Genomic DNA, 26,786 nt, shown 5'->3' with positions numbered 1-26,786 from the left:
AAGGGCAAACGAAGGGATGTTCACCAGACAAGGAATTTAATTTGTTCCATAGCTCGCCTCAATAAAAATTCATTATAAAAATAAAGCACACGAACGTTCCAACGGCAAAACATTTTTTTCTCTTACGAAAATAATAATATAGAAAAAAGAAACGAACAAACTTTCGAGATGTTCAAGAATTTAGGAACGTAATTAATATTTTTCTTGTCTAGTCTGCGTTTCCTGTTCACGCCGAAGAAACGATTCTACGTGCTTCACAAATAAAGTGGGACATTAAAATGTAACCCTTTGCTCAGCGTTTTCATAACAATTCCCTGTATTTATTTCCGCATTTGCACATTCTGCAGAATCAGAAGAAAAAAAAAACGAAGCGAATTCGAGCGTTGAAGAACGGCTCAAAGTAATTCGAACTTTTGTTCTGTCCACATCGAAGAGATTGCTTTTAGTTATCGTTTTCCGGAAAGCCGTATGGTAACTTCCTGGTTACGAAAGTGCGTAGCATTTCATCGAATTTATGTTGCAGATGTCGAAATTATTTCTGGTGTGCGCTATGCTGCTGCTGGTGGTAGCGGTAAACGCGGATAAAACCAAGAAAGAAGGTAAATCGAAAAAGGAGCACTCGAAACCAGTGCCGTGTACATGTGGAATCTTCCTCAGCGGACAGCTTAAAAAGGGATCCAAAGATTCCCCCAAGGGAGATCCGGTGCTCACGCAAGAATTGGATACGCACTTCGCTCACAATTCCATCGGACAAAGACAATGCGCCAACAAATGCTTAGAAAATGTAAGTTTCTTTTTGTTTCCATTGCACACGATCTAATGGAACCGTATAAATTACTATTAGAAGACAACAAAGAAACCAAAACCAATTATAGTTTATCTATTAGTTTCCAACAAATTAATGTTGGAAATATAATAAAATTACATAACTTATGTTCTGTTATTTAATTCAACAGATTTTTTTACTATTATCATAAAAACTTGATAAATCGTTTAACGAAAACAACAAATATAAATTTTGTCGTCAGTCATAACTATTTGTAGACAACGCTTATTCAATTATTCAATTTAATGAATAATAATAATAACATAATATTCTCAATTATCAATAAAATTTATTATTATTGATTAATAACAATAATAACACTATTTAGATATGTTTTATTAACTACATTAATTTGGATATATCAAGTAATTAGTGCATTATACATTTCGGTCAGAATTTCTTTTTATTCAAATTGTTTCCGGTTAACTTGTTTTTAATTATATCTTGATACGGTGAGAGCCGAAATGTCGTTTAATTTAAATATTTGATCCGAATTAACTACAAAGATAAATCCGACCGAGTTTTGATATCTCCCACGATGCATCCGCTAAAAAAACTATAAAAAAAAACATGTAGTTTTAATAACGGTAATATGCTTCGAGTGCATACAGGCATAGAAATTTGTCACATCAGCAGACACAAATAATATAAAACATGTTATTTGATTGGCAGTAAAAGTATTCAATTAGGATTTATATTTTATTTTAAAGGATTACTGCAGTTTTAATGCTTAATTTTAAGTGATATTATGCAGTTACGAGATACAACTGATCTGCATAAACTTTTATTGATTTATGATTCTATTAGAGGCGAACGTACTTGACATTTCAAAGTGCTTAATGCGTGTGGTTCTAAGAGTTAGTAGCGTTGAGGATGAATTGTACTTCTTTCATTTTTAGATGATTAAACATTTGCCCAAAAGTGCCGACATAATTTGTGCAACGGTCGATCGAGATGTGAGAAAAGAGAAAGCTTTACTCTTCACCAAAAACTACGATGCCACTTGGATCAACAGTAACATGTCCGCTGGCCGAGATTTCTGCTGCAAGGATAACGTTCCGTACAAGTGCCCATTAATGTAAAACCATAACGTATATAGGAAATAAAATACAAAACAAATAAATAAATTAGAATATTTGGAGGATACGTGTGTTGCGCTTTTAATTCAATCTGTTGTTCGTAATGTAGTAGTGGTATTTCTAGTTGCAGCAGGAAATCATTAAGAATTTGGTTTTTTATACACGACCGCGGCGGCCGGGTGGAGGATGAGAGGGGGTGTATTATGTAACCAAGCTGCTGGTGTTGGTGCCTTTGGTTTGGCACCACCAAGGTCAGAGGAGAGTAGATACGAACAAGCCAGTTCTTTAGTATTCATGTAACACTTGGTTATAGAGGCGTCAGGTGTCTGACTTGACTATAATCACAAAGAGCCAGATTAGATTTCTTTATATGGCCTCAGATGGACGTAGAGCTATTATGTTTCTCTCCTAGTGGATTTGTTCACGGAATCACTGAACGTTGCAGAAATTCAACGGGATACACGCCTCCTATCTCTCTCACTCCATTACGAATTATGTGCTAACCTTTCTAAATCCCCTTGGTAAAATTCAATTAAAAAAGTCCCTATTATAATTAGCTATGACTGTTTAAATACTGATTAATATGCGCTCTAACGCAATACGTAGTTCCGGCGAAGCATAAGCTTCTCGAAAGGAAAATATCTTGTTTTTTTGTTGTTGTTGTTATTTGTTTTACTGAATTACCAGTTACTACATTATATACATATAATTCGAATTACGACTACTTCTAAGAACTGCTAGAAACAATTTTACTTTTTCAACATTAACTTTGCGTCTCCATGCAAAACGACCTTCCGACATTCATCCACCGTGCAGAGGAACTTAACGGTAATAATCTTCCTCAATTCGGAGATTTCTACGCTCACGGTGACCTCCTCGTCGGCGTAGCATTTGTTGGGAAAATTAAGTGTTTGCGACAGAACCAGAGTTCCTGCACCAGGAAGCCGCGTCCCAATTACCCCAGAAACGAGACCATTAAGAAGAGCGCCATGCACTACCGCCCTCTCGTTCTTACTAGTAGAATGAATCGGATTCGAATCACCACTAAGTCTCGTGAAAGCCTCAACATCTGCTCCAGTTATCTTCCTTACAACAGCCACCTTATCACCAACTTTTAAACTTCTCAAGAAACTAAACAATCTCATTATTATTTCGGCAAAGGAATATACTCCGTTGAACTGGCCAAAGCAACTTGCTGAGATGTACAAAAATCTTCAATAAAAATGTTAGCTAGATTCTTTAATCTTATGTTCCTATGGTGCTGGTAACGAAGCACTTTGTTGATCAAATCTGGCTTTGTTAATAGATGATTATTTTCTGGTGTGAACAAGTAAATCAGTGTTGTTAATGCATTCACTGCAATCTCTTCATTCCTATGTGCAAGAATCTCAGATATCAAATGAACACCATTCGATATAATTATGTACTCGCGATTTTCAGGATCTGAAGACATCAATTAAATTACAAACATATATGTGCAATTAAAACTAAATTACCTATGCAAATATTGCATAAACCAGCAATTGAGTATTGAATTAACTCCTCGGAATTCTCACTAAGCTGTGCTAGAAATAAATCAATGATTTGGATTTCCTTGAGAAACTCATAATTGATTGGGTCATAAGCAAAGTTGGATAGATTCGCTAAGATTTGTTTCTTCGATTCTAAAATAAGAAAATATTAGTTTTTGGAGTATTGTTAGGTTAGAAAACTGTTACCATAAGATTTAGAGACCTCAAATTCCTCTTTTAACTTCTTTAAATAGCTCCGACGTTCTTCTGGACCACCTTTATTTTGCAATTGATCTTTTCTTGTGAACATCGTGAACACTAATATATATTTTTTACTTACATTCAAATACAATTAATAATTAAAGAGCAACTAATTCTTGCATTTGGTCGCAAGAGGGCACATCAGTTGTCCAATAAAAATTCTTAACAGTTTTGTATACAAATTGATTAAATTTTCACAACTAAAAAATTATTAGAAAAATTTATAATTTTTATTTTTCTTATAAAACGTATAGAATCTATACTATAGATAATTTAAATATCCTGAATGCATTCCGTGTATTTCCTGTAGAACTACGAGGAATGTATGATATATGTGGATATACATGAAAGACCAAATTATTTCCGGTATTAATAATACATAATACATCATGTTTCTTGAATTTCAAAGAATTTATTCAAATTCATATAAATTATTAACCGAACTTGAATATTCGTATATTTAATATAAAATAATATTGTAAATAATTTGTAACTTTTGATGCAACTGAAAGAAAGCAGTGAATGTTTGCTTCAAGTAATATTTATCAAAATATCACTAATTTTTAATACAATCAAAACAACTTAAAAGGTGATAACAGATAAATGCGATTGTAGTTATTAGTATTAAAACTTTGTATAGTAGTCTAGATAATAAATTAAGACAAAAATATGTTTTTTTTTTATCAAATAACGTATAAAGAATCATTACGTTAATTGATTGATCTTAATTATATATAATTATAGATAAATAATGAGATTTTAATAAAAACATTGATTGTTTTACTCAATGATTTAATTTCTTTCATTCTTTCGTGAGAAAAATAGACAGAATTATTTAAGTTTAATCCACTTGAATTAGTTGTATAATTGATACAGAGCAATCAAATATTTCTTTAACATATTAGATTATGAATAAAATAAGTCTAAATGTAATAGAGTAAATGCACAACACACATGATTAGATTTAGTATTGAACAAATTGCTATGGTATCAATTAATCAAACACTTCTAATACCGGTTATTTTATTTAATGAATAGATGATATCTATAATTCAGTAGTTAAATCCCTAGCGTAATTAAAAAAATAATAGATAATAAGTTTGAAAAATGTCTCTAACACGTTATTTGGATTTGTTTAGTTGTGCAATTTAAAAATAGAAATCAATGCACTCCTAGATATAAACATTATCAAAAACGATACCAAGTAGATTACAGTATAAAAACACAGTGCGCTTAAATGAAATTGTTATTCGTAAGCTTGAAATATAAGAATGAAATTGATTGTATTTAGTTGCATAATCCTCGGAGCTTTTGCTTCCGAAGAGTATGCTCCAAAATTGGGTTTCCAATTGGAAAATAATATTCAAGGAATCAACGAAGCAGCCAAATATAATGAGTAAGTAGTATAGTATACAATTTGTATGCATGTATTTTAATTATATTTGTTTTCCAATTAGTAAATTTGAAACAAGCGATGAAATTAATCAATACGTTGATGAACTTATTAAGGAAATTTACAAGGAGATGATTAAGGGTTACGATCCGATCAAATTACCCGATATTCACGAATCCTTCAGTTATGTAAGTATAAGCATCTTATACTAGTTGTTTAATTATAAATTTATGTATTATCTGCAGAAACCCATCATTATAACTTATCATGGAGAATTGGATTTGACTAAAGGATGGCTTCAAGGTACGTCGATGTTCAAAAGGAATGGAGACGTTACTTTCCATGAATTAGATGAGGGCATTTACGAATTAATAGTTCCATTGAAGTTTGACACCTTCTTGGTAAGATTTGTTTATACGAAACAGAAATTAATGTAGTAATTAATGAAAAATACATTTCTAGTACAATTATGATTATTCCGCTAAAATTATGAACTTGGGACCATCCGGCACCGTCGACGGTCAAGTTGATAATATCGAAGTGGTTTGCAGTTTCCTGGTCGTTGCAAACAACAAATTCATTAAGTTGCAGACCTATGAAATTAAGAAGCACAGCCACATCAACGTGAAATGGCACGGCAACGTTTTGGTCGATTGGTTGTTCAACATTCTGTCATCAATTGTGAATGGTGTTTTCAAGGATGGAATCAAGGATTGCATGGAAATTGGTCTTGCTGACATCGTTGAAGTAACAACCAAAATCTGGGAGAAACAAAATATTCTTGGATCTTTATTTTAAATTAATAAACTTATTGTAAATTTCAAATTAATTCTTTTATCAACATATTTTCCTGTTTTAAAATTTACTACTTCCTTCTTGGGAGAGCATTACTACTTTTAGCATACTTTTTCCTTATAAGTTCTGAAGTCATCAAGTCATTAATAAAAACCTAATAAATTTAGATGGTTCCTCATTGCAATTATCCAATTTCTTTATCTATTCTAAATATTTATATTTAATTGATTTTTGAACTTCGAACTTGCATGGTATTTAATCGTGCTAAATATGATTAAATCTGACAAATTTGGGATTTAAGATATAATTATCCAAACTGTAGTTTTTTTTTTAAATAATACAATGAGAAGTCATATTCAAATGAAATGTTTGTTTCCCAAATATATTGATCAAACAATAAGATTTACAATGGACGTCGAAGGCGGTTTATCCACGAGCAATAAGTTTGTAGAACAATTATCAGTATCCATTTTAAGTAATACTATAGAAGAATTAAGTATATTAAAAAGTATTAACACCAATAAAAGCGTAAGTGCGTTTGGGAATATCTATAACTGCGATAAATTTCTTGAAGAATTAGCATACATAGAAGACATACTCATTGAAACGGTACAGGAAATCAGCGAAAAACAAACTTTTAATGGCATCAAGCAAATTATTGTTAAGGAAAATAAACAGAACAAAGAGGATAACAATTTATTACAGAATGTTAAATCTTCTGTGCTGACATTAGCGGATTTGAAAAAACAAATGAGAAATTCAGACGATGAATGGTACATTGAAAATAAAGAAAAGGAAGAATATTTGGGAAACCTAAAGGACGAGTATGAGGTAAGTGGATTACATTAATTTAATATGTTTGTGTATTGTTTTTATTATTGCAGAATCTAATCATGGAATTTAAAATCAAAGAAAACTATATTTGGAAGTGGCAAAGTTCTCAGATGGAACAAGCGCGAATGAAAATTAAAATACAGGAAGATAAGTTACGGGAATCACTTCAAAAAGATAATGATAACATAGAAAACGAGTTGCGTGTGAATTTGGAAATATTAATATATCTGACTCAAGTTATCACAGTAAGAAAATCTATTTGTATTGTACTTATGTTAATTAATGTATTTTTAAACAGGGCATTGAAGATAAAGTGAAATTTTGGTCAGAAAAGTATGAAAATGAACTGAAAGCTATGAATGATAAAATTGCGTCGATTGAAAATGATAAATTGTCTATACGATCTAGAATTGTCGAAATGACTGACTTGGTAAATATGTTAATGTAAGTTTAAGAAAACGATGTTAATTTAAGTATTTTAGTACAATCAACGCGATATGGAGATGAAGAAGTATCAAGTATTTAAGGAAGAAAAACGTTTGGAAGCCGAAGAAAAAGCTATATACAATGCCAATGCAATTATAATTCAAGCTTGGTGGAGAGGTGTAATGGTTCGTCGAAAGTTGGGTCCATATAAACCAAAAAAATCAAGAGGGAGAGGTAAAAAGCAGAAGAAATAATAACAGATTTTGGTTGCAATGTTTAAAACTTATTTGATAAATAAAAAATCACAGTGTTGTTTATTCATTTTATAATTCCCAGAGCATTTTGACGTTTTCGACAACTTCCGCTTCGGAAGCCCGTTTATGGAACATAAAATATCCTTGCACTTGTGCTGGACTGACAGGTTTGTTGAAAGATACCACTTTTTCAGCGAAACTCGCAGCATTTATACCAGAATTTTCAGTTTTATAAAACCTTAAGAACATTTGTTCCAATTGCTCTTGCGAACACCAACCAATGTGTTCCTTCAGATCCACTCTTCCAGGACGAATCAAAGCTGGATCCAATCTGTGACGTAACCATACAAAAATATCAATGTAGAATCTGCACACAAAAGAAAATGAAGTAAATCATACCTATCCAAATAATTGGTCGTCATAAATACGATTCTTGCTTCGGTACTTGCAACGCCATCTAAACAATTTAAAAGACCACTGAAGGTAACACGATTCAAACCCTCGAACGCTGATTTTTGTTGCTTCGTGTCTTCTCGCGATAAAAATGCAGCGTCTATATCTTCCAAAAGTATTATTGCTTGTTGCGGAGCCACGCTCAATAGATGATTTAACCTATCGTCTGATAAACCCCTTTCGGATAAATTAAGAACGCAAATGCCAAATTCCAATTCTCCCGCTAATGCCGTTATAAAAGATGATTTTCCACAACCCGGAGGACCATGCAGAAGATAACCTGAAATCAGCAGCTTTAGCACTGGTCATATTTTCACTAGATATAATTTACCTCTTCTATAAGGAATGCCTCTATCTGTGTACCACGACGGATTCGAAATAAAATCTCTGCAATCCTGAAGAATGCGTCCACTAATACCAGAATCTAACACTACGGAATTAATTGGTCTTCGTTTTCTAGGATGCCCCAATGGCCTCCATTCACTTCCAATCGCTGAGTACATAATCGTCTTTCCTTCGTGGGCTTTCAATGCCATTTGTCTAGCTAACACATTTTCAATTATTACCATCTTACGTTTAAATTATTATATAAAAAATATTATATTTTAATTAATGTCAGTTTAGTTATTACAGAAATGTCAATCCAAATTTTTAAATATTGTATGTTTTTAATTGCATTACAAATAAATGTAGTGACTCCAACAGCGCTTGAAAAGGGTAAACATGAAATAGAGGATGTATCATCATATGATAAGGTGCTAATTGATAGAATCTCAAACAATGTTAATTCATTGACACATGCAAATAGAACATTTCCAAATACAACTTTGGAAGCATTGAATCAATTGAAATGGAACGATATACTAAACAATCAGCAAATGATGCGAGAGATCTTCAAAAAACTTGGTATAGGAACGGTGACAACGTCTAAATCACATAAAAAACATTACAGAAAACAAGAAATAGGTGTAATTGATGCTATAATTGATTGCACGGTGGATGAATTGCGTAGCATGTCACTTAGAAAGATACTACAGGCTTTAGATCATTTGGATCAAGTCAGTTTGCCTTTACAGAAGAAAAGTATCATATGGGAAATATATAAGAACGGAACATCTGTGGGGACATTTAGAAAAGATGATTTAGAACGTGTCGGAGATTTAATACTTGATATACCAGAAAACGATTTATATAATATCAATGTTACAGATTTGAAAATTCTGAATTATTTTGGTAGGTTTAACTTATAATGGAAATGTGATAAATTTAATAAGTAATTCTAGGTTGCATGAAACACATGTCGAAGAGAAAAGCAAGTATTCTAATATATTCACTGCAAAATCACTACAACCAAAATGAAATATTAACTGCGGACTTCATAAATAACATAAATGGTTTAATTTGTGGATTTCCAAGTTATATATTGGAGACGTTGAGCATAGAGATGATTGATGAATTATCGCCCACCGTATTTAGGAACTTGTGGGCTTGCGATCGTCAACAACTAATGGTAACATACTAAACAATCTAAAGTCTGCATAATATAAATTTTAATTTAATTGTAGATTTTATTAAGACTATGTATGCATTTAATACGCTACAGTAGCATTGAAACATGGACTAATGAGACAGTCAATGATTTAGGGTTTCTGATTATTGGTTTAAATGACAAGCAAATAAAGCATATAGAGCCTACTGTTATGCAATCTTTGAATGGATACGTTATCCAACGGCTCGATAAAAATCAGCATTCATCTTTAAGCATGGCACAACTTGATTATTTAAAGGAGGACGCTTTGGTTGTCTATTATCAGAAAAAAATATATTATTCTAGATGTGCACAAACTTCTGTAGATTTATATTGTATTATATTTATATTTTTTATAAATGCAACATTGACCTATGAATGCTCTTTACTATCTAAATTAATTTATATCTAGAAGTTTAAACTTAAAAAGAAATCAAATTGAACAAAAACATATATGAAGATCATGAAAAATTTACATAAATGAGGACTGATTAAATGTAAGTTAATATATAGTTTTGTATTGTATTGTAAAAAATATAAATACCTTCTTCTAATATATTAAAATATATAGATTTGTCTCTTCCAAATGCAGTTAATTGGACAGTTTCCCATGGAACTCCCATATGCAAATCCAATGTGTGTTGTTCTCTTGTTCTTTCCACTCTGATCCATGTGTTTTTGTAGCTACAAAAATATGAATAAAATTAATCAAGATAACTTTGAAAACTGCAGCTATGGTAACAAATAACACTTGAAATATCAATATAAAATATAAATAACAGCAGAAAATTAAATCAATCAAAGAAGTTTAAATAAGCTCTTATTATGGATTGCTCAGAGATACCTAAGCCCAAAGTGATGAGAGGATTTTGTTGGGCACAATCCATGAGGAACCTAACAATAGCTATGATAGCAAGTGCAGTAGCTGGTGTAGCAATGTACTTTCGAAGAAAATTCAAAGAAGAGAAATATGCTGCATATCACAGGGACAATGATATATATGATGTATTTGAATCAATTAAGGCAACAGGAGCTTTTCAATCATGTAAATAAAATTATTGTTGTTATTACCTGAAGAAGTGTGTACCTATACTTGGAATAAAATCATATTTTGTTTTGACGTGTCCTGTGTCTTTCTGTTCAAAACTAGTTTCCACACTTAAATGTTGTGTAGATCTTGCTCCTTTCTGTGTCATCCAGTGTAACAGCCATTGATAAGATTTATCTCTGCATGGTACTTCCAGAGTTATCATGTAATGTCTTCGGAAGAGTATCATAGACCCTTGAAGACTTTTCCTTAAAATTGCTGCTCCTGCACCAAGACCAAACAAACCGAAGCCTGCACCAAAATATGGATTATCGGAAAGCGCACCTACATAATCTATTATAGTCATATTAGAGGACAATTATTTACAATTTCAGTTTAATTAATAAGAAAATTTAAGCTTTGTATAGGTTATCTAATAATTAAATATTGTAGGTTAGATGAATGTACTTCAATATACTTCAGGTAGATGGCAATAGCTGTGTGTTAAGTTTATAATTGCTATAATTCAAAGCTTTACTTTATAATATTAATTTGCACATTAATTATATTTATTAACATAAGAAATAGAACGTTTTTGGAGATTTTACTATAAATTCTATATTTGGGAAAAATTTCCTATTGTCTTGTTGGCATGAGTAATCGGTATGCTCTGACAGCCGGGACAGCTGTCAGTTGGTTGGGATATCATTTCGTGAAGTGAAGTGGCCAATTCATTGATTAAACAACTTCTATAAAATGGTAAATATTATTGCTTATACCATGATATTCTTAATAAATATTAACATATTCTATGCTATAGTCGTTTTCGGAAAGGATTGCCCAGATCATGGCCAGGCCAGGACAAGATCCTGTAGCCAAGGATGATGTTCCATGGTGGATGAGGTATGCAGGAAGAGGTCTTGGGACAGTAGGCAGTGTCTGTAAGTATCAATTTACTACTAACTATTATTTCTAATTCATAATTGTAGAATACACACATTTCTGGTATTAACAAAAAAAATAAACACATTTACAACAAAAACACTGAAAATCAATATGTTCATGTGACTTGCCATTATTTGATTATACAAGGATTATAATGATTTTGAATTAATCCACTTCTTATTTTACTTTTAAATATGTAAGATAAATTAAATTTATTGCAGACATTTTTAAGTAGCATTGAAATGTTATAATCTTTAAACAAACAATCTTGAAAGTATTGCTAGTTGTTTTTTCTAATTATCATGATAATGTTCATATCTGCAGCATTATAAAAATAAACATATTCAAATAATGTATAACTATTGTAAAGTATATTTTACAAAAACTATATAATTAGATCTAATTATATTTTATTATGTCGAAATTATTTAAAAGTACAATCTTATAACTTGTAAACATGATAAAATAACTTTTTAAAAGTTTTATTTTACATTTAAAAAAAAATGGATTAATTATAATTGAAACAAATAGGAAGGAAATAATCAGATCCAATAATTCTTATTTATATATTGTTTTCTTTTAAATTTGTTACAGTTGCGATACTGCTTGGTTTCTTCAATTGTCTAGGAATTATAACCGTTGATACCGATAGTTTGCTCAGTGGGATGTGGCAAATTGTTGCCGCGTTTATAGTCATTTGTTGCGAAGCTCCGTGCTGTTGCATGTTTATAGACCACGTACAGCGATTGAGTGATTTTGTGGAAAGAAGACCATACTGGAACAAGGCTGTGTTTTACGTGTGGTATGTGCTCTATTATTGATTACTTGTTACATAAAATGAATAATCTGTTTCCGTTTTAGCCTGGCCATTCCGCCAATTTTATTAAGCGCAAATTTGAACAGTATATTGGGCGGTGGATTCATTTTCGCCACGGGCGTAATATATGGCATGATGTCCTTGGGTAAAAAGTAAGTTTCCTTTTATCTCGTACGATACACAATGCTTCTAATAATATTCTGTAACTGATGTGTGACTAAAACTGTGCGGCTCCTTTCATATCACGTTTAATTATCACGATTAATTAGAGCGTCAAGAGAAGATATGGCCGCGATGGCTTCGCCCCAGATGGCTACTTCTCCCACCGGTATGGGAGCCAGCGACCATCACACCACGTTAATGGAAGACCCAGACGTTTGGCGCCCAACATAAATGTACTAACAATATCAAGTATTTTACATACACAAAACATGCACTCGTCTTCCACGAGGACTCGTAGCTGTAATCAAAGGCATTTTGCACTTGCATGACCCTATTTAGTGTACATTTCCTGCAGTTCGGTATATTAATATATATTGCATGGGTTTATCTTTTGATTTTGCGTAGTTTTATAATTATTATCTTGCGTCGTTTGACTTAATACGAATGCACGATGTATTTTACTCGGATTACAATATTTCTCGTTAAATCTGTAAATTATATTTTGTTTTGATAATAAGTAAATAGATTGTCGCGACTGAAATAGATTATAAATCCTTGATAGCAAACGGTGGTAAAACGATCCCATTTTTATAGTTCATTTATCTGTGCCCCGTATTTATTTTCTATGCATGCTCGTATTGAATTTATTTTTATTTCGTGTTTGTGTAAGATATTCAATTGTATATTTGACTTTATGGTTTATTTATCTTCTTTCTTTCCCGAAACAACAATAGGGCCAGTGCTGAAGAGATGCGATCTGCGGCTGCTGCGGAAACAACAGGTACACAAAAACCAACAAACTCTTCCATGCATTCCAACCTTGTATCAAACGCTCAACCGATTAGTTTTACCGGTGTTCCCGATAGCAACGTTTGACTTCGTTTTTAATTATTTTATCGTTATTTATGAAACGTTATCCTTCCATCGGCGATTGATTTTGCACTTCCTGTAGAAGGAATATTTGACAATGGAAAAAAAATCTTGAAACGTATAATTTAAGATGAAATGAAATTATTTATAAAAAAAACAGTAATTTTGGTAGTGGAATCGGAAAGGATGGCCAAATTGTTTTCCCCTATCATTTTTCGATTTGCAACTCCCATATAATTCTGAGATTATGGATCCGTCTGTGAATATAGTTTTTATGCAATATAATTTATATAATACATTTTACATATATTATAATAAATCTAGATTCTACTTACGTGAATTCAGCTATTGGTTTTCTTAGGTTTTAAACAAACATGTACTAATTTGTATCCTTCCATTATCATTTTAAACGTAATTATTTATTTAAAGTGATTCTAAGACTGTGCGTTGTAACTTCCCACCTTTTTTTTTACTTTATGTCATAAGCTCAATCCTATATTAATTTACTTGTCGGAAACATCTGGGCTTACGTGGCCTACGAAAAGTTACAACTGAGATCCACCATCAAAGTTGTATTATTTTAGCCTAAATTACATTCCTTTAAATCACTGCATTTGTTGTCGTTGTTGGAAAAATATATAAGAAATGTTAACGTACTATCCACATATCAGCGATGTTATAATATGAATTAACTTAAAAAAAAGTAAATAAAGATCTTTATTGCAGTTTATAAATATGCAAGAAAATATGTACTACTAATAATAGAAAATAACTTTAGGTCGTATTACTCAAATTACATAAAATTTAAGCTGATATTCTTGAATATGCTATATAATCAATAGTTCCGTGTGTTTAGACTTCTGAATTAGACTGTTGAATTAGTACGTACACGAAACACTGTTAGTATTTGATGTGAATATTTCTGATCTTTCCGATGACCAACTCATATGTATATAGTTTCAAAATTGTTGTCGAGATTCTTTTTGCTACCGTCTCGTTGGTCCAATTTCATCTTCGTAGCAAACCAAGTCATCTATACCGAATATTTATACTGTAGGGAAGCTTAAATGTGTTTTTAGTAATGCAAGTGAACTAGTGAGTTTAGGAGTAACAAAAAAAAATAATTCATATTAAAATTGAAACGCAAACGGATCGATCTCATTTGAAATGCGATTAATTGATTGATTGATGAGTGAATGTAAAAGACATTTTAATATCTATTATTTTTATGAACTCAGTAGTCTTTATCTAATTTCCATATGTTATACATAAATGTTTTAGTACTATAATTATATAATTTAAGACTTGTAGCCGTATGTGTTACTAATACATAAAAATGCATTAAAATTGTAATTTGTTGACTTGTATATTATACATAGGTGTAAAAAAATAAAAAAATAATACTTGTATATTAAATAAATTAATTAATATGTGATTTATTTATTTTAATGTTTATTTTTTTTTTTACATTTAAATTAAAGGTTCGTTGAGTGGATTGTCTCTAAAAAATAATTCGGACAGGATGCGATGGTCGAATTGGGCTTCGACATGCGTGTACGAGATTTTCTTCTGGGTTTTCTGCGTTGTCTGGCAACTTTTATCGCACAGGGAACCTCTGCTTTGCGCGAAGCTGTTCAAAATTTCGACTACACTCTTGAATTTCTCTTTGTAGTTTTTGCTTTTCACTTTGTACGCTTCCAGATTATCCGCCGCTTTATTTAGATGCTCTTTGAACGTACCTAAATCCTCTTTAAGTGCGTTCACTTCGATCCGCATACTCGATTCGTTGCCGTTCAACAGTTCGATTTGTTTCTCGTAACTGTCTTTTTCTTGCTGGCGATCTTCAGATAATGTTTTTAGAGCGTTCTTAAGTTGATTCATGGACACGTCGTTTTGTATCAGTTTCGTTTTGCATATTTCCAAAGCGGCCGTCAACTTGTTAATTTTACTCGACTTTTCCTGGTTCTCAAGCTTAAGCATGGCGTTATCCATTTCCAACTTACTTTTCTCATTGAGGGCCACGGCGTAGTTGGAAAGCAGGTTCTTACTAGGTTCCTGTTTTTCTTTCAATTTTCTTGACATATTTCATTCGGATTTAGGTGACAACGGATCAAAGGTTACTTTTTTCACTCCATAAGTTGTTCGAGTAAAATCTAGAGAGTCAATATTTACATGCGTCATTATTCGCTTATTTTAATATTAATTAACTACATTCGAATCATCGTCATTGAGAAATATTGTGAAATATACTTATATTCTTTTCATATACATTTATTAACTTTAGGAATATTTACATATTTTGTACTATCTGAAATTTCTATTTCATTTTATTTTTATAAATGATAATAATTACTTTAGACATAGAGTTTTTATTTATATTATACCAATATTATCACTTGATTCACGTATTAAAGGAAACTACACAATCTCTATTTTTTTTAATCATTTTCATCATTCTAGTAATGTTGTTAACTTGTCCAACATCGGAGATATTATTGAAGAACTTTCTGTATGGTTTGATGATTTCCAAATTAGTTTGATGATGTTGCAGATATGTTGTATATAAGACATATAATTCTAATATACGTTTGCATCAATCAGACCAGAAAATGTAAGTAAATTGATACTAAATGAAAATGAGTTTAAAATAATTAGCAATATAGGTAATTATGCCAGGACAATAACCTCGATACTAAATGCATTTGTTTAAACACCTTGTATACATACAATCATTAAGAGGCTTTTCGTGTTTGATGGAGGATACACGAAAACAATGAAGACTTCTAACGTGAATCATTGTAATAATGATTCAAGCGTTTTAAAAGCAAATGTGTAAGTTGAAGTAATAAATTATGACAAAGCATTTTATTTCAGTAACTACTATCAATGATAGTTGACACAACTCTCTAATCCACTCATTTGTTTATAACATATTTTTAAAATGGAAATCTTTTTAGAGAAATGTGGTTCTATTATAAAAGAAACCATTAAGATGGTTGTACTAGATTTCTCCAGAATTTTGCTTTGAAGCAGCATCCCGTTATCCTTTAAGATTATATCAGTAGTTACGTGATCGTTAACACGGACGATCTAAGCTTGAATTGTAAATATTAAAATTAGTACTAAATGATGTTTATTTTATAAATTTAAATATTTTGTATAAAATTGTTAACTGTATAATTACAACAATTATTTTCCATAATTCTTGGTTAATCTTTAATAATATGTTTTCAGAATTAGTACATGTATTATATACATTCAATAATCAAGGTAAATCCATATATGAGTATAGTTTTATGTTCTTTTACTTGTGACTCACGATTTTTTTTTAAAGTTAATATATTTTTTAATAACTTGACGACAAAATGTAAATATTTGTACGGGTTAAAATGCACGCGAAAGTAATTACTAAAATATACGTATCGCACTTAAAACCTATATAATTGAAGTGTTGATGCTTGTTGGAAAAAAATATGTTTTTTTTTATATGAGAGTCAACAGAAAGCACAAACATGTTGTTAGCAATTTTCTTTTGTGGTATCTTCAAATATGCTAATATTCGTAATAGGAAGCAGTTACAACACTCAATACACACAAAATCCATTTGAATGCATGATCTCCATGCGCAATTTCAATGAATGACAACAAAGACGCCTGCGTTTATACTGGACGAAACGCGAATTGCATTACAATTTGTTGTTGCAATTAATAGCCTCGTTCATAATGAGCAGAATAAAGAGATTGCATTTAGTACTCTGCAGTTATATTTCACCCGTGAATAGCCGAAGCGAAGAGTCGTTCAACCTAATGCATAATTAACGGATTATAATATGAAGCTGTTTGTTTTTGTATGCTGAATGTAAATTTCTTTAAAGAATTATAAGTTTTTTTTTATAGGAAAAAAAAAACGATAAAGTTTAGTTTCGTTTGAAATAAATTAAAAATTGTAATCTTTCTGCATAACACTATTTTGTTAAGTCTTAAGGAAAACATTAATAAAACGACTCACTGATATGACTATTATCATTTAGCACCTTGTAAAACATAGGTAAACCCCGTTATTGTTCTCAGACTTCTTAGAAATTAATCTATCACGCAGGAAATATCCATCGATGGAAAAGTACTATTGTGTTTGTTAAGTGATAATACTCGTTCTGAAAAGAGATTACATCTTACTCTGTTCTTTGTTGTCTGTTTTGTACGTTTTTGAAACTTATTGTATCTCGTTTCACCACTTTCACATCTTATTATATTATAGAACGATTATTCTAATTAAAATTACAATAATTGATATATTTAATGCATTTTTGTGCTTTTTATCATTATCATAAAAAAAAGTGTACAATAATGGTTGGAAATGAATTATTGATAAAAATTGATAATGTTAAACTTTCCATACTTCAAATGCGCGTATAAATTAGCCATTTTGCGCTGCTCAAGATAATAATAAGGTTTGGTAATCTCGTGAATGTAAACTAGTTGTAATAATTACAAAAAATATATATAAACAGGGTCATGAATGCATTACAAATTCAGGTTCTCGCATATAATTTCACTTTTTTGTTTAAGTACTTAAGTAGGTTAAATTGCGAATATCTGTTTTGATACAATATATTTATACCATCATGGTACAAATATATGTACCTTCTTATATTTTCTGAAACGCTAATTTTATTTAGTACGTGCTTTATCCTATCAGGACGAAAAACAACAGCGGCTGCAATCTACGTTATCATTAAGGAATAATAAAAATGGGATAGTAAAAACAATGATAAACCATGCGTAATGTATCATTGGCAAATTACCAGACAAAGCCATTATTTTTGCGCGCGTTAACTAATATCCACGATTATCTTCTTTTGTTGCTTGCGAAATGTAACGCATTCACTTTTGAACGATTACATTTCGCTGACCGTGAACGTGTATATTTATACACATATATGGCGTGCACGACACGAAATTAGTTTTGAAGACCGGTCAAATTGAATAATAAATGTATGTTAATTACTTTTTCATTGCGTTTCAAAGTGCAGAGTTCAATAAATTCATGGTCCATACTTTATTATTGATTTTTTTTTATTAATGTACGTAATTTTTTTCTTATTAGTGTGAATATATTTAATTATAAGAAGTCCAGTAATTTTGGACTTTAACATATTTTATGAATTGATTTTCAGCGTATCTAAGTTTCCTGTCATTTTGTAAATTATAATATATTTACATAACAGAGTCACAATAATTAATTAATTAAAAAAGAAACAGATGTCTTCTTATAGTCCTTCCGGGTTAAAATAATCTAACCTAATGTCTAATATAAAATCAATCAATTCACAAAGTTCACTTTGTATTTCAAAATTTCAATACGACAGTCGTATACTAAATTATCGGTGATTAAGAAATAATTGTTATTGTTTTTAACCAAATAATGAAACATATCTATCACAGTTCGTATTTACATTAATTGTAATAGAAAACTTATTATCATCTATTTTTTAAGGTGAAAAGATATTTGTGAAATATAAACTGATAAAAGCATTTTTAAAATAACATAAGATTATTTTTTTTTTTGAAAATCTACATTGTAATAATATGACTTGTTTCAATGTAAAAACAAATATGATCGTGATTTTCTACTTAAATCCCATTAACATTTTAATATTGATTCCTCTTAAAGTAACGGAAGTTGATGGACTTTTCCTGACACGAAATTTCCATAGAGTCATGACTCATTTGCGTCCTTCATCTAATGAAAAAAACGCATCAGTCAAGGTATGTGCGACTTGCGAACTCTTCTGGCTACGTTTATCATATTGAGAACGATCATTCGCACCAGTGACTTGCGGAATTACTGATTTTTTTTAATGCACAATGAACAACAATTGCCTCCAAATATATTACTAAATACATTCATTCGCTTTAAAATCGAGGCTAGTTATTAGGACACACTTTTTGTTTTTGCAATTTTATGATAAGAATACTGGCATGTGCAAATAACAGGCATTTTAGTCGACAACTTTATTTATGGATAAATGCGATAAGTTTCCAAGAATTGTAATTTTTGTTTTATTTGGGAAATTCATTTATTTGCATTAAACATACTACTATGATTTGTGCAAGGATTTCCCTGTTTGTAGTAATAAATGTATTTGCTAAAAGATTTTCATATGTGAATATTTGCAATATTTTATATTGAAATAAGTGATAAAACGTGTACAAAATTCTGTGAGAAGATTAAACGGATTTATCAAAAAAAATAAAATTAATAGCGTAATTATTAATGTACAATGGAAATGAGAAGCATTTTATGAACGTGCACATCTGGAATCGTGCAAGATGATAATTTGAAGAAATCGAAACCGTACTATTAGAAAACATTGCTTTAAATAAAATCAAATGCGTATAAACCTAGTTTTCTGTATTTCTTTCTGTTAATGAAATCGACAAGAAAGCTGAGAGTGCGTTTCGTACTGGGTCAATAAAATACTGGTTTAGTAATTGGCATATTTTAATTGCATAATGCTTGTTCTTATAATGGAATTGTATTTTATAATAATATATTGTCTAACCTTGAAAAGAGCCGTAAACGTTCAAACGATAGTTTATAACTTTTACATTGTTTCTCACCAGGTGTATACCTCAGTAACGCATTTTTTCTTTGCAATTTTAAATAGGAATTATTATTTGTTAATTGTGCAACAATTTTTAAATTATGAGAAAAAATGATAAATGATTTTTATCAAAAATTCGGTATTAAAAATTTAATGATTACTAAATAAATCTGGTGTCGTTTAAAGAGATGATTATAATTCGTACTTGGAATAATACTGAATCTATTATTAGGACGGAGTAGATGTGCCACCAAAAGAATGTAATTAAGTAAATGTTAATTATTTCCAAATTGCGGTTTGAGTACGCTTATGTTTCATAAAGTATATTTTCTAGAATGCGTTGAATGGAAGTTATTTTTATTGCACGTAGATGAAAACCCAGGAAAAGTGGGATAAAATATATTTTTAAGACTTGGTCGGTTCCGTGAAAAAGAATCAACGGGATTCACGGCGAGACGTGCCATGGCAAAAGCGCCGCAACCGATCATCGATGCGCAAATGGCTATAGGAGAACTAATAAATGCTAATGCAAACATCGATGGTGGGAGATTTCAATGAATAGTGGAGAAAGTAACCTTATCTAAGGTAAACCGGCGTGAGCTGCGGTCATTCTTCGTAGCCTCCGTGGTCAAGTTCAGTCTGCAAGGAGGATTCAACAGCTACAGTCTCGTGAAAATTTACGCACGGCATTCTTGAGAAGTGGAAGGAAGCGTCCGAATCGGATCTGTACAACGTTCGTCTGTTGGTTTTTTTTTCTTCTTACGTTTGATGTGAGGGTGTTTTGTTATTTTTATTTTGTGTGCGATCGCGGGTGCTTTTCGACGATTTGCCAACGGAAATGGGCCTGGGAAATTTAACATCGCCTACCAACTTCTCCCTGTTCATCGCCACGGAATTCAGGGAGGTCGCACAAGGAACCGATCCAGAATATGAACAATTTTTGGCGGACGTGTGGGTTGGCATCGTTCTAACCCTCATGGTCCTTAGCTGTGTCTGCTGCATGTGCTCTTGTCTACTTTACCATAAATTTCAACAATGGAAACGAAGCGGTTAGTATTTGCCAAAAAGTAATACTCATAGTTACATCAAACCATGTTAAACTGACATAGAAAATGATTGTGTCAATGTAATTCATAGAGATAAATTAACTTAATTACTTAGTGTTCACTAAGAATTAATTCTATCATCAATATTCACCTCAAAAATAGTCGACAACTGGTTATTAGTTTATTAAACGATTGTTCAAATGTCAGTAATTTACTTAAATATAAACAATTTGCAATTTGAAAATATCTAACTACTTTTTTAATTAAATTTATTTTGAAACAAGTATACTTTCAATGTATCTTTCACCATAAATAAACTAATAAATTATGCTCAAAACTGGTGACAATATCATATTGTAATATTTATTGTATTGATTATTTCAACTTAAAAAGTCCTTACATAAATTTGATTTATGTATTTTTGATGTCTAAACGTCAAAAATCAAATTTTTAAATATTAATTTGAAAAACATTACTATTACTTCTCAAAAATACTCAAAAAAAAATTACAAAATGTGAAGTAATTTTGTATTTTTTTTTTAAATGTAAATCGTAGAAAAAGAGAACGTTATTTTCATTAATTACACCTAATTTGCAAAGAAATGATATTTATTTTAAAACATGTGTGTGTACTTTCGATGTCAATAAATACAATAATTATAGCAACCTTCATAATTAATAGATTCCGAATACTTAACAATCATTAACAAGTTGTTCTAGAATAATATTAAAAACGATGATTCAAGTTTGCAAAAAAAATTGATAACAAAAATATATGTTTCACAAAACATAAATGAAGATAAGAATTCCGTATATTTTTTTGAAAATGAATAATAATATAATTAAATTTGGTTAAATTGAGTTAAAAGTGAAATGATCAAATAGTGGTTGTGCTTGGGATAAATTTGTGGTCTAGACGAAGTTATTGTTATTTTTAGCTACAAAGTTGAGATTTATCTGCATTACTTTTCATAAATACGTACAGCATGTTATAATTGCAGTCAAGGTTTTCTTCTTCTTTGTTAATTGAAGTTTGCGGATTGCACTGAGTGACTCGTGCAGTTTAAACAGGAATGACAGGTGTACGCAGACAAGCAACAAAATAAAAACATCTGGTTTCATGTCCCGAAGGGTCCATTTGTAGTCCGCATTTTCTTGCTATTCTTGGTGGAACCTTCGACGCTGTTTGTTAACCTTTCAGTGGACGCCTTTAAATGCTGCACACGATTTGTTCATTGTTCGAACAATCCGTATAAATTACTGATCGAATTATTGTCGACATGCATTTCACCGGAAACAATGATTATCATCATCACCATCAGGTATTTTCGATTTTCAGTGAATACAAACAAAATAAGCTAACAAAATAAATCAACTAATTGTTCACGCTCATTAAATCTCATCGTGATAGTTGTTGTTAAATTGAACAGTTTATAGATATGAAATAACAAGTTATTCGATTATGTTTGAATTCGTGATGATATGTATTAACATTTCAGGTTTCGATGTAATTTATGTATCTGCGTCTCTCTAGTTGATTAGTTTTTTTTTTAAATAACTTTAAATTAAAATGCGAAGCGCGTGATACGAATTCAATAATTTCCAGAAATTTTGAAGCGATATGCAATACTTGTTTTTGTTGTTTTTTTTAAATTATTTTCGTGCGAGGAATGCTTTAACGACGTTTTGTAAATAATTGCAGTGCGTATTTGTATTTGTACAAAGTGCCCTTGCGAAGCGTTGGAAAAAAACGACAACAACAAAAAGAAATACGAAAGAAAACAATTTTTAACGAGAATCACATGGTTATTGATTGACGTTGTTATAATTCTGTTGCAGTTATCGAGGCTCGGCAAGCAGCCGAAATGGAAGGAGGCTTTCATCCAGATTTGGACACGTTACCTAGTTATACGATAGCTTCGGGCCTTCCTAGCTACGAGGAGGCCCTGGAACAGCTGAAGAAAGTTAAGGAGATGACGAAACCGAGGAAGAGCAACAACGAAAATAACGGGGCCACCTCGGCGCCGCGTCTCAGTGTTCACAGGTTATCTGTCACCGAACTGTTCCAATTATACAGATCTAGATCGAATAGCATCACCTCTGTGAACAATGGTTGTACGAGCAACAAATCGCAACTGTAACAAGGTACATAGATTCAAGTAAAAAAAACTTCTTTTCTTAGTTTATACCTGAGTTAGAAGCGATAACTGTATTCAGTTTACTTCTTTATTCAGAGGGATTATATGTTTACTTGGTTGTACGATACAAGTATTTCTGTTTTTCTTCCAAGAATCCATAAGATTGTTTGTTTGTCTATATACATTATTTTTCAATGCTATTTTGAATAGATTTATTCCAAATGAGTGAATTTTTCTCAGAAGAAACATACTATTATTGTGGAATAATGCCAGCGCATCCCAGTCTATATTATTAGCAGGTGCAGTATTTAAAGAACTATCCAATCCATGATTTTCTCATACTAGATGAAATACTTTATTGCAACTATTTTTAACATATCTAACTTATATTCTGCATTAAAATTAGATTAGACAAGGATTTCATTATACTTTTAACCCAGATTTTTAGATAGATTTTAAATGAAAAACTACGCAAACTATAATATACATATGAAAATAGGTTAATTTTAGAACAATACAAATTTAATTAGTTTTTTTTTTTGTTAAAATATAAAATATTTAACTGTCTAAGAAACTAAAAGCTAATTTACTCATTACATAAATTTAAAAAAAAATATCAGTTTTGCAAAATATTGACTAAAAAATTAGGTTTTGCTACGAATTTGTGAGATATTTAAATTTGTTATTATCTGCTGATACAGTTTTTCAACTCGTACAATAAAAATTAAAATGTTTATAGATTTTAATAATTAAAAATTTTCTATTAAGAAAAGTTATCTTAAGTCAATAATAATTTAATAGTCAAATTGTGGTTGGTAACCTATTTATAAATAGATTCAGTTACCACAAGCGAAAGAATATTAATTTTCTAATTAACACAGCGCTACGATTAATATTCATAATTATTTTAATGTGATTATTGCTACGGATGAAGTAATATATATTGTTTTTATCGATTACATAATAGATGATCTATACAATCTAAATTGCAGATGAAGATTTGTTTTTTTTTTTCATTCACGAAAAATTAGACTTAGATAATATAATAAAGTATTGATAGTGTTGCTGATACTGAGGGTTTTTTTCTTTTAGGAAATTTCCATTGTTTGACACGAGTCGAACTGATTTACATCAAACAACAAACGTCTATTATTGAGTTATACAATTATCGCTGGTAATTAGAAAAGGCGTAAAACGGTTTCAGTGTCGCATGTAAATAAATGTGTTTTGCGTATACAGTTAAAACAGTATATACTAAACTAATGAAGAAATGTATGTGTTTAGTTTATTGCAACGGGATTGCCATCATGATTTCCGCACTATGTGACATCGGTCACGTCGCCAAAAAAAAAGAAGGTATTTCCAAATTGGCACTACCACATTTGGAATACTTTATTAGAATTCATGCTATAATAAGAACGAAAGCTGAAGTCACAGTACTGTTATTATTAGTAATCATTTGATTTTAAATATATTTTTGAATATTGGAAAAAAATACAGAAAAAACTATAAATTTTCTGAATGGAAAATTAAATAACATGTGTATTATAAAATAAAGTAGAAATGTAGAAATATTATAAAATTGCCAGATGTTTAAGGTCAATTAATTACAGGTATAAGAGTATTTGGTCAACTCAAATTTGAATAGAAAAATAGATCTAGTTTTGCGTTGGTGCAAAGTTGCGAAAAAAACGTACTACTACTACGATCATCAAATAACTGTAGAGTATAATAAAGCAAATTATAATTGCTTCCTTGTGATTCCAAGCGATAAAAAATAAACAATGAGTGAAATAGACGTATCAATGTATGTCTGAATAACAAGAGAGTCGAATAAAATAATAAAGTTGATGTATTATTTAAGAAAAGCATATATTTTTTGTTGAACGAATTATGTAGATTATTCTTTTGTTGGATGGAATTTCTGTACAGTCATAAGCACGGGATTTAATGATAGATACACGGTCGTATAGTATTTTAATTGATGGACTTTGTAATTTTGAAACAGCCGCATTACGTAATTCGCCGTCGGATTATTTATCGATTGATTTTTGCGATAAATTTATTTGAGATCCGATTCACGTGACTTGTTTGAAGATGGAACGGAATGCAGCCACAGCACACTACAGCTCCGATCGATAGTTGACCGCTAATTAATCGATACAATTAAATGCCATTACCGTTCGTTGCGTAACGAAAGACCGAACCACTTAGACGCAGCCGCCTTTTGGCATATCACTCTAAAATCTCCATGGCAACATGGAAATCAGATGTGATAATACGCTCATTGAACGACACTATGTCGTAGATTGTGTCTAGAGTTTTACGAAATGCAAATTAGTTTATGGATGTGACAACTTCGCAAATTTGAACCGAAAAATTTGTTCGCGAAACGAAAAAAAAAAATGAAATAAAACTGGTCTCAGAAAAGAATTTCAATAATTAACCACGTAAACAAATTAAGTTGAGTAAATTTGATCTTTTGTTTTATTTAAAAGAATGCATTAGCCAAGATCAATAAGTTTAAAGCGGGGAAAATTTTTGGCTAGACAACAAAACGCACGGTCTGTGTGAATGTTCAAAATGTTCCAAATTCCCGTTTCAATTTGCAACGTTTGTTTGTCTACCATTTATTTATCTAAATATTATCTTTGTCTGTTTCAGAATCGCATCTGAAAGCTAATATTTAGCTTTCCGGATTTCCGTCCAGAACCGGTACCATCGATTATTCCATTCATTCATTTATGCTGCGAAACGTGTCTGATTAGACGAGACGTGCGTTCGCTCTTCATTTGCGTACTTTTTAGTGTACTCGTGCAAATTAAGAAGAACGCTAATGATGACTTTTTTTCCTCTCGTTTTATGATTATTGTTATTATTATGTATTGTGAAAACTAATTCATACTGGCTGTGTTTAGTATAAGTATCTTAATTGAATTAAACGCTGGATCGTGACGCGTTTCAGTCACTTCGAAACGTCCGTTTGTGTATATTAAGTATTTTATATATGTGATAAATGTAACGTGTTTATTTTTCTTCTCGTTAGATGCTGGTCATCATAAGAAATTAGGTTAACTTTCTTGACTATACAACTATTTAAATTGTTTATAATTGTATATTATTTGTTTATAAGTAATTAAATGCATAACCTATAATTTATATCTACTTTATTTATTTATAATTATCATAATAAGCCAATATAATTAAGACATTTATTCAATATTAGTAATTTTTATCAAAGTAGTAAATATTGAGTCAAAATATCAAATTTGTTTTGTCATAAAAGAAGCGTTACCTTCATATTTATAACGATTGGCAAATTCAGTGTTTTATTAGTATATCTTCATTTTTTTACTATCCCAAAAAGTCCTTATGAATTCTACTAATTGATTCGTATGTTTACAATTATACATAGAATATCTTCTCATATACAATAGACTGTTGCCCATTATTTCAAATATACTTTTTTTTATAACATTTTATTGTCTCATTTATTCAATTTCTTCACGAACGATGTCCTTCATCTTTTCTTAATTGTGATTGGCTTCTATCCATGGACGTTTCCTTTTTAATGTCAACAGATTTGGACAATCATTCTATTTGTAATATTAGTATTACCACATATTCTTTAAACCAATTCAACATAACTCAGGCAGAAGACATTTTCGCACATCGCTCTCCAATTACAGCCACTTTCATATATATATATTTTTTATTATTTACAAAGCAATCTATCTACAAAAAAATAAAAAGAAAAACAGGTAAATGCTCTAGTTCTGGGCTTAATTATGAGAAAAATTAAAAATTCAAGAA

General features: G+C 30.8%; 8 protein-coding genes across 10 annotated transcripts; 6 read left to right on the top strand and 2 right to left on the bottom strand.

Annotated features, from left to right (window-relative positions):
- Nucleotides 1-139: 139 nt before the first annotated feature.
- On the top strand, nucleotides 140-1,964 carry LOC108569434 (follicle cell protein 3C-1). 2 transcript variants are annotated; one of them, XM_017930985.1, is made up of 3 exons: nucleotides 140-471; nucleotides 524-784; nucleotides 1,726-1,964. In XM_017930985.1, the coding sequence occupies exons 1-3, from the start codon at nucleotides 469-471 to the stop codon at nucleotides 1,906-1,908; spliced, it is 447 nt and encodes a 148-aa protein (XP_017786474.1). In that variant the 5' UTR covers nucleotides 140-468; the 3' UTR covers nucleotides 1,909-1,964. The 2 variants fall into 2 exon arrangements, with proteins under 2 accessions (XP_017786474.1, XP_017786475.1); XM_017930986.1 differs by having other exon boundaries at nucleotides 141-466.
- A 595-nt stretch (nucleotides 1,965-2,559) lies between these two features.
- Nucleotides 2,560-3,790, bottom strand: LOC108569435 (armadillo repeat-containing protein 7). The gene is given in 4 exon segments (XM_017930987.1): nucleotides 2,560-3,048; nucleotides 3,051-3,348; nucleotides 3,402-3,569; nucleotides 3,624-3,790. Coding segments are annotated over 4 exon segments (963 nt in total). The 5' UTR covers nucleotides 3,727-3,790; the 3' UTR covers nucleotides 2,560-2,654.
- Nucleotides 3,791-4,928: 1,138 nt separating this feature from the next.
- On the top strand, nucleotides 4,929-5,895 carry LOC108569432 (mite allergen Der p 7-like). Its single transcript, XM_017930979.1, has 4 exons — nucleotides 4,929-5,073; nucleotides 5,135-5,258; nucleotides 5,316-5,471; nucleotides 5,533-5,895. The coding sequence occupies exons 1-4, from the start codon at nucleotides 4,949-4,951 to the stop codon at nucleotides 5,866-5,868; spliced, it is 741 nt and encodes a 246-aa protein (XP_017786468.1). The 5' UTR covers nucleotides 4,929-4,948; the 3' UTR covers nucleotides 5,869-5,895.
- A 378-nt stretch (nucleotides 5,896-6,273) lies between these two features.
- LOC108569423 lies at nucleotides 6,274-7,016 on the top strand. Its single transcript, XM_017930969.1, has 4 exons — nucleotides 6,274-6,373; nucleotides 6,440-6,696; nucleotides 6,750-6,944; nucleotides 7,008-7,016. The coding sequence occupies exons 1-4, from the start codon at nucleotides 6,274-6,276 to the stop codon at nucleotides 7,014-7,016; spliced, it is 561 nt and encodes a 186-aa protein (XP_017786458.1).
- Nucleotides 7,017-7,059: 43 nt separating this feature from the next.
- LOC108569425 (IQ domain-containing protein G-like) lies at nucleotides 7,060-7,392 on the top strand. The gene is made up of 2 exons (XM_017930971.1): nucleotides 7,060-7,129; nucleotides 7,182-7,392. Exons 1-2 carry the CDS (start codon nucleotides 7,118-7,120, stop codon nucleotides 7,377-7,379), a joined length of 210 nt encoding a protein of 69 aa, XP_017786460.1. The 5' UTR covers nucleotides 7,060-7,117; the 3' UTR covers nucleotides 7,380-7,392.
- Nucleotides 7,306-10,826, bottom strand: LOC108569424 (mitochondrial chaperone BCS1). The gene is made up of 5 exons (XM_017930970.1): nucleotides 10,432-10,826; nucleotides 9,905-10,044; nucleotides 8,164-8,376; nucleotides 7,779-8,112; nucleotides 7,306-7,710 (listed from the first exon to the last, which is right to left on the bottom strand). Exons 1-5 carry the CDS (start codon nucleotides 10,752-10,754, stop codon nucleotides 7,449-7,451), a joined length of 1,272 nt encoding a protein of 423 aa, XP_017786459.1. The 5' UTR covers nucleotides 10,755-10,826; the 3' UTR covers nucleotides 7,306-7,448.
- Nucleotides 10,827-11,060: 234 nt separating this feature from the next.
- On the top strand, nucleotides 11,061-14,527 carry LOC108569440 (calcium channel flower). 2 transcript variants are annotated; one of them, XM_017930998.1, is made up of 6 exons: nucleotides 11,061-11,146; nucleotides 11,208-11,328; nucleotides 11,927-12,134; nucleotides 12,194-12,301; nucleotides 12,419-12,544; nucleotides 13,046-13,122. In XM_017930998.1, exons 1-5 carry the CDS (start codon nucleotides 11,144-11,146, stop codon nucleotides 12,540-12,542), a joined length of 564 nt encoding a protein of 187 aa, XP_017786487.1. In that variant the 5' UTR covers nucleotides 11,061-11,143; the 3' UTR covers nucleotides 12,543-12,544; nucleotides 13,046-13,122. The 2 variants fall into 2 exon arrangements, with proteins under 2 accessions (XP_017786487.1, XP_017786486.1); XM_017930997.1 differs by lacking the exon at nucleotides 12,419-12,544 and having other exon boundaries at nucleotides 13,046-14,527.
- A 5,716-nt stretch (nucleotides 14,528-20,243) lies between these two features.
- Nucleotides 20,244-26,052, top strand: LOC108569428. Its single transcript, XM_017930975.1, has 3 exons — nucleotides 20,244-20,838; nucleotides 22,675-22,980; nucleotides 25,638-26,052. Exons 1-2 carry the CDS (start codon nucleotides 20,628-20,630, stop codon nucleotides 22,974-22,976), a joined length of 513 nt encoding a protein of 170 aa, XP_017786464.1. The 5' UTR covers nucleotides 20,244-20,627; the 3' UTR covers nucleotides 22,977-22,980; nucleotides 25,638-26,052.
- The last annotated feature ends 734 nt before the right edge of the window (nucleotides 26,053-26,786 follow it).

The sequence above is a fragment of the Nicrophorus vespilloides genome, unplaced genomic scaffold (assembly GCF_001412225.1).
Source record: "Nicrophorus vespilloides isolate i.1.1-1 unplaced genomic scaffold, Nicve_v1.0, whole genome shotgun sequence".
Classification (NCBI taxonomy): domain Eukaryota; kingdom Metazoa; phylum Arthropoda; class Insecta; order Coleoptera; family Silphidae; genus Nicrophorus; species Nicrophorus vespilloides.
Note: the sequence above shows the minus strand (reverse complement) of the source record. Positions and strands in the feature narration are given on the sequence as shown.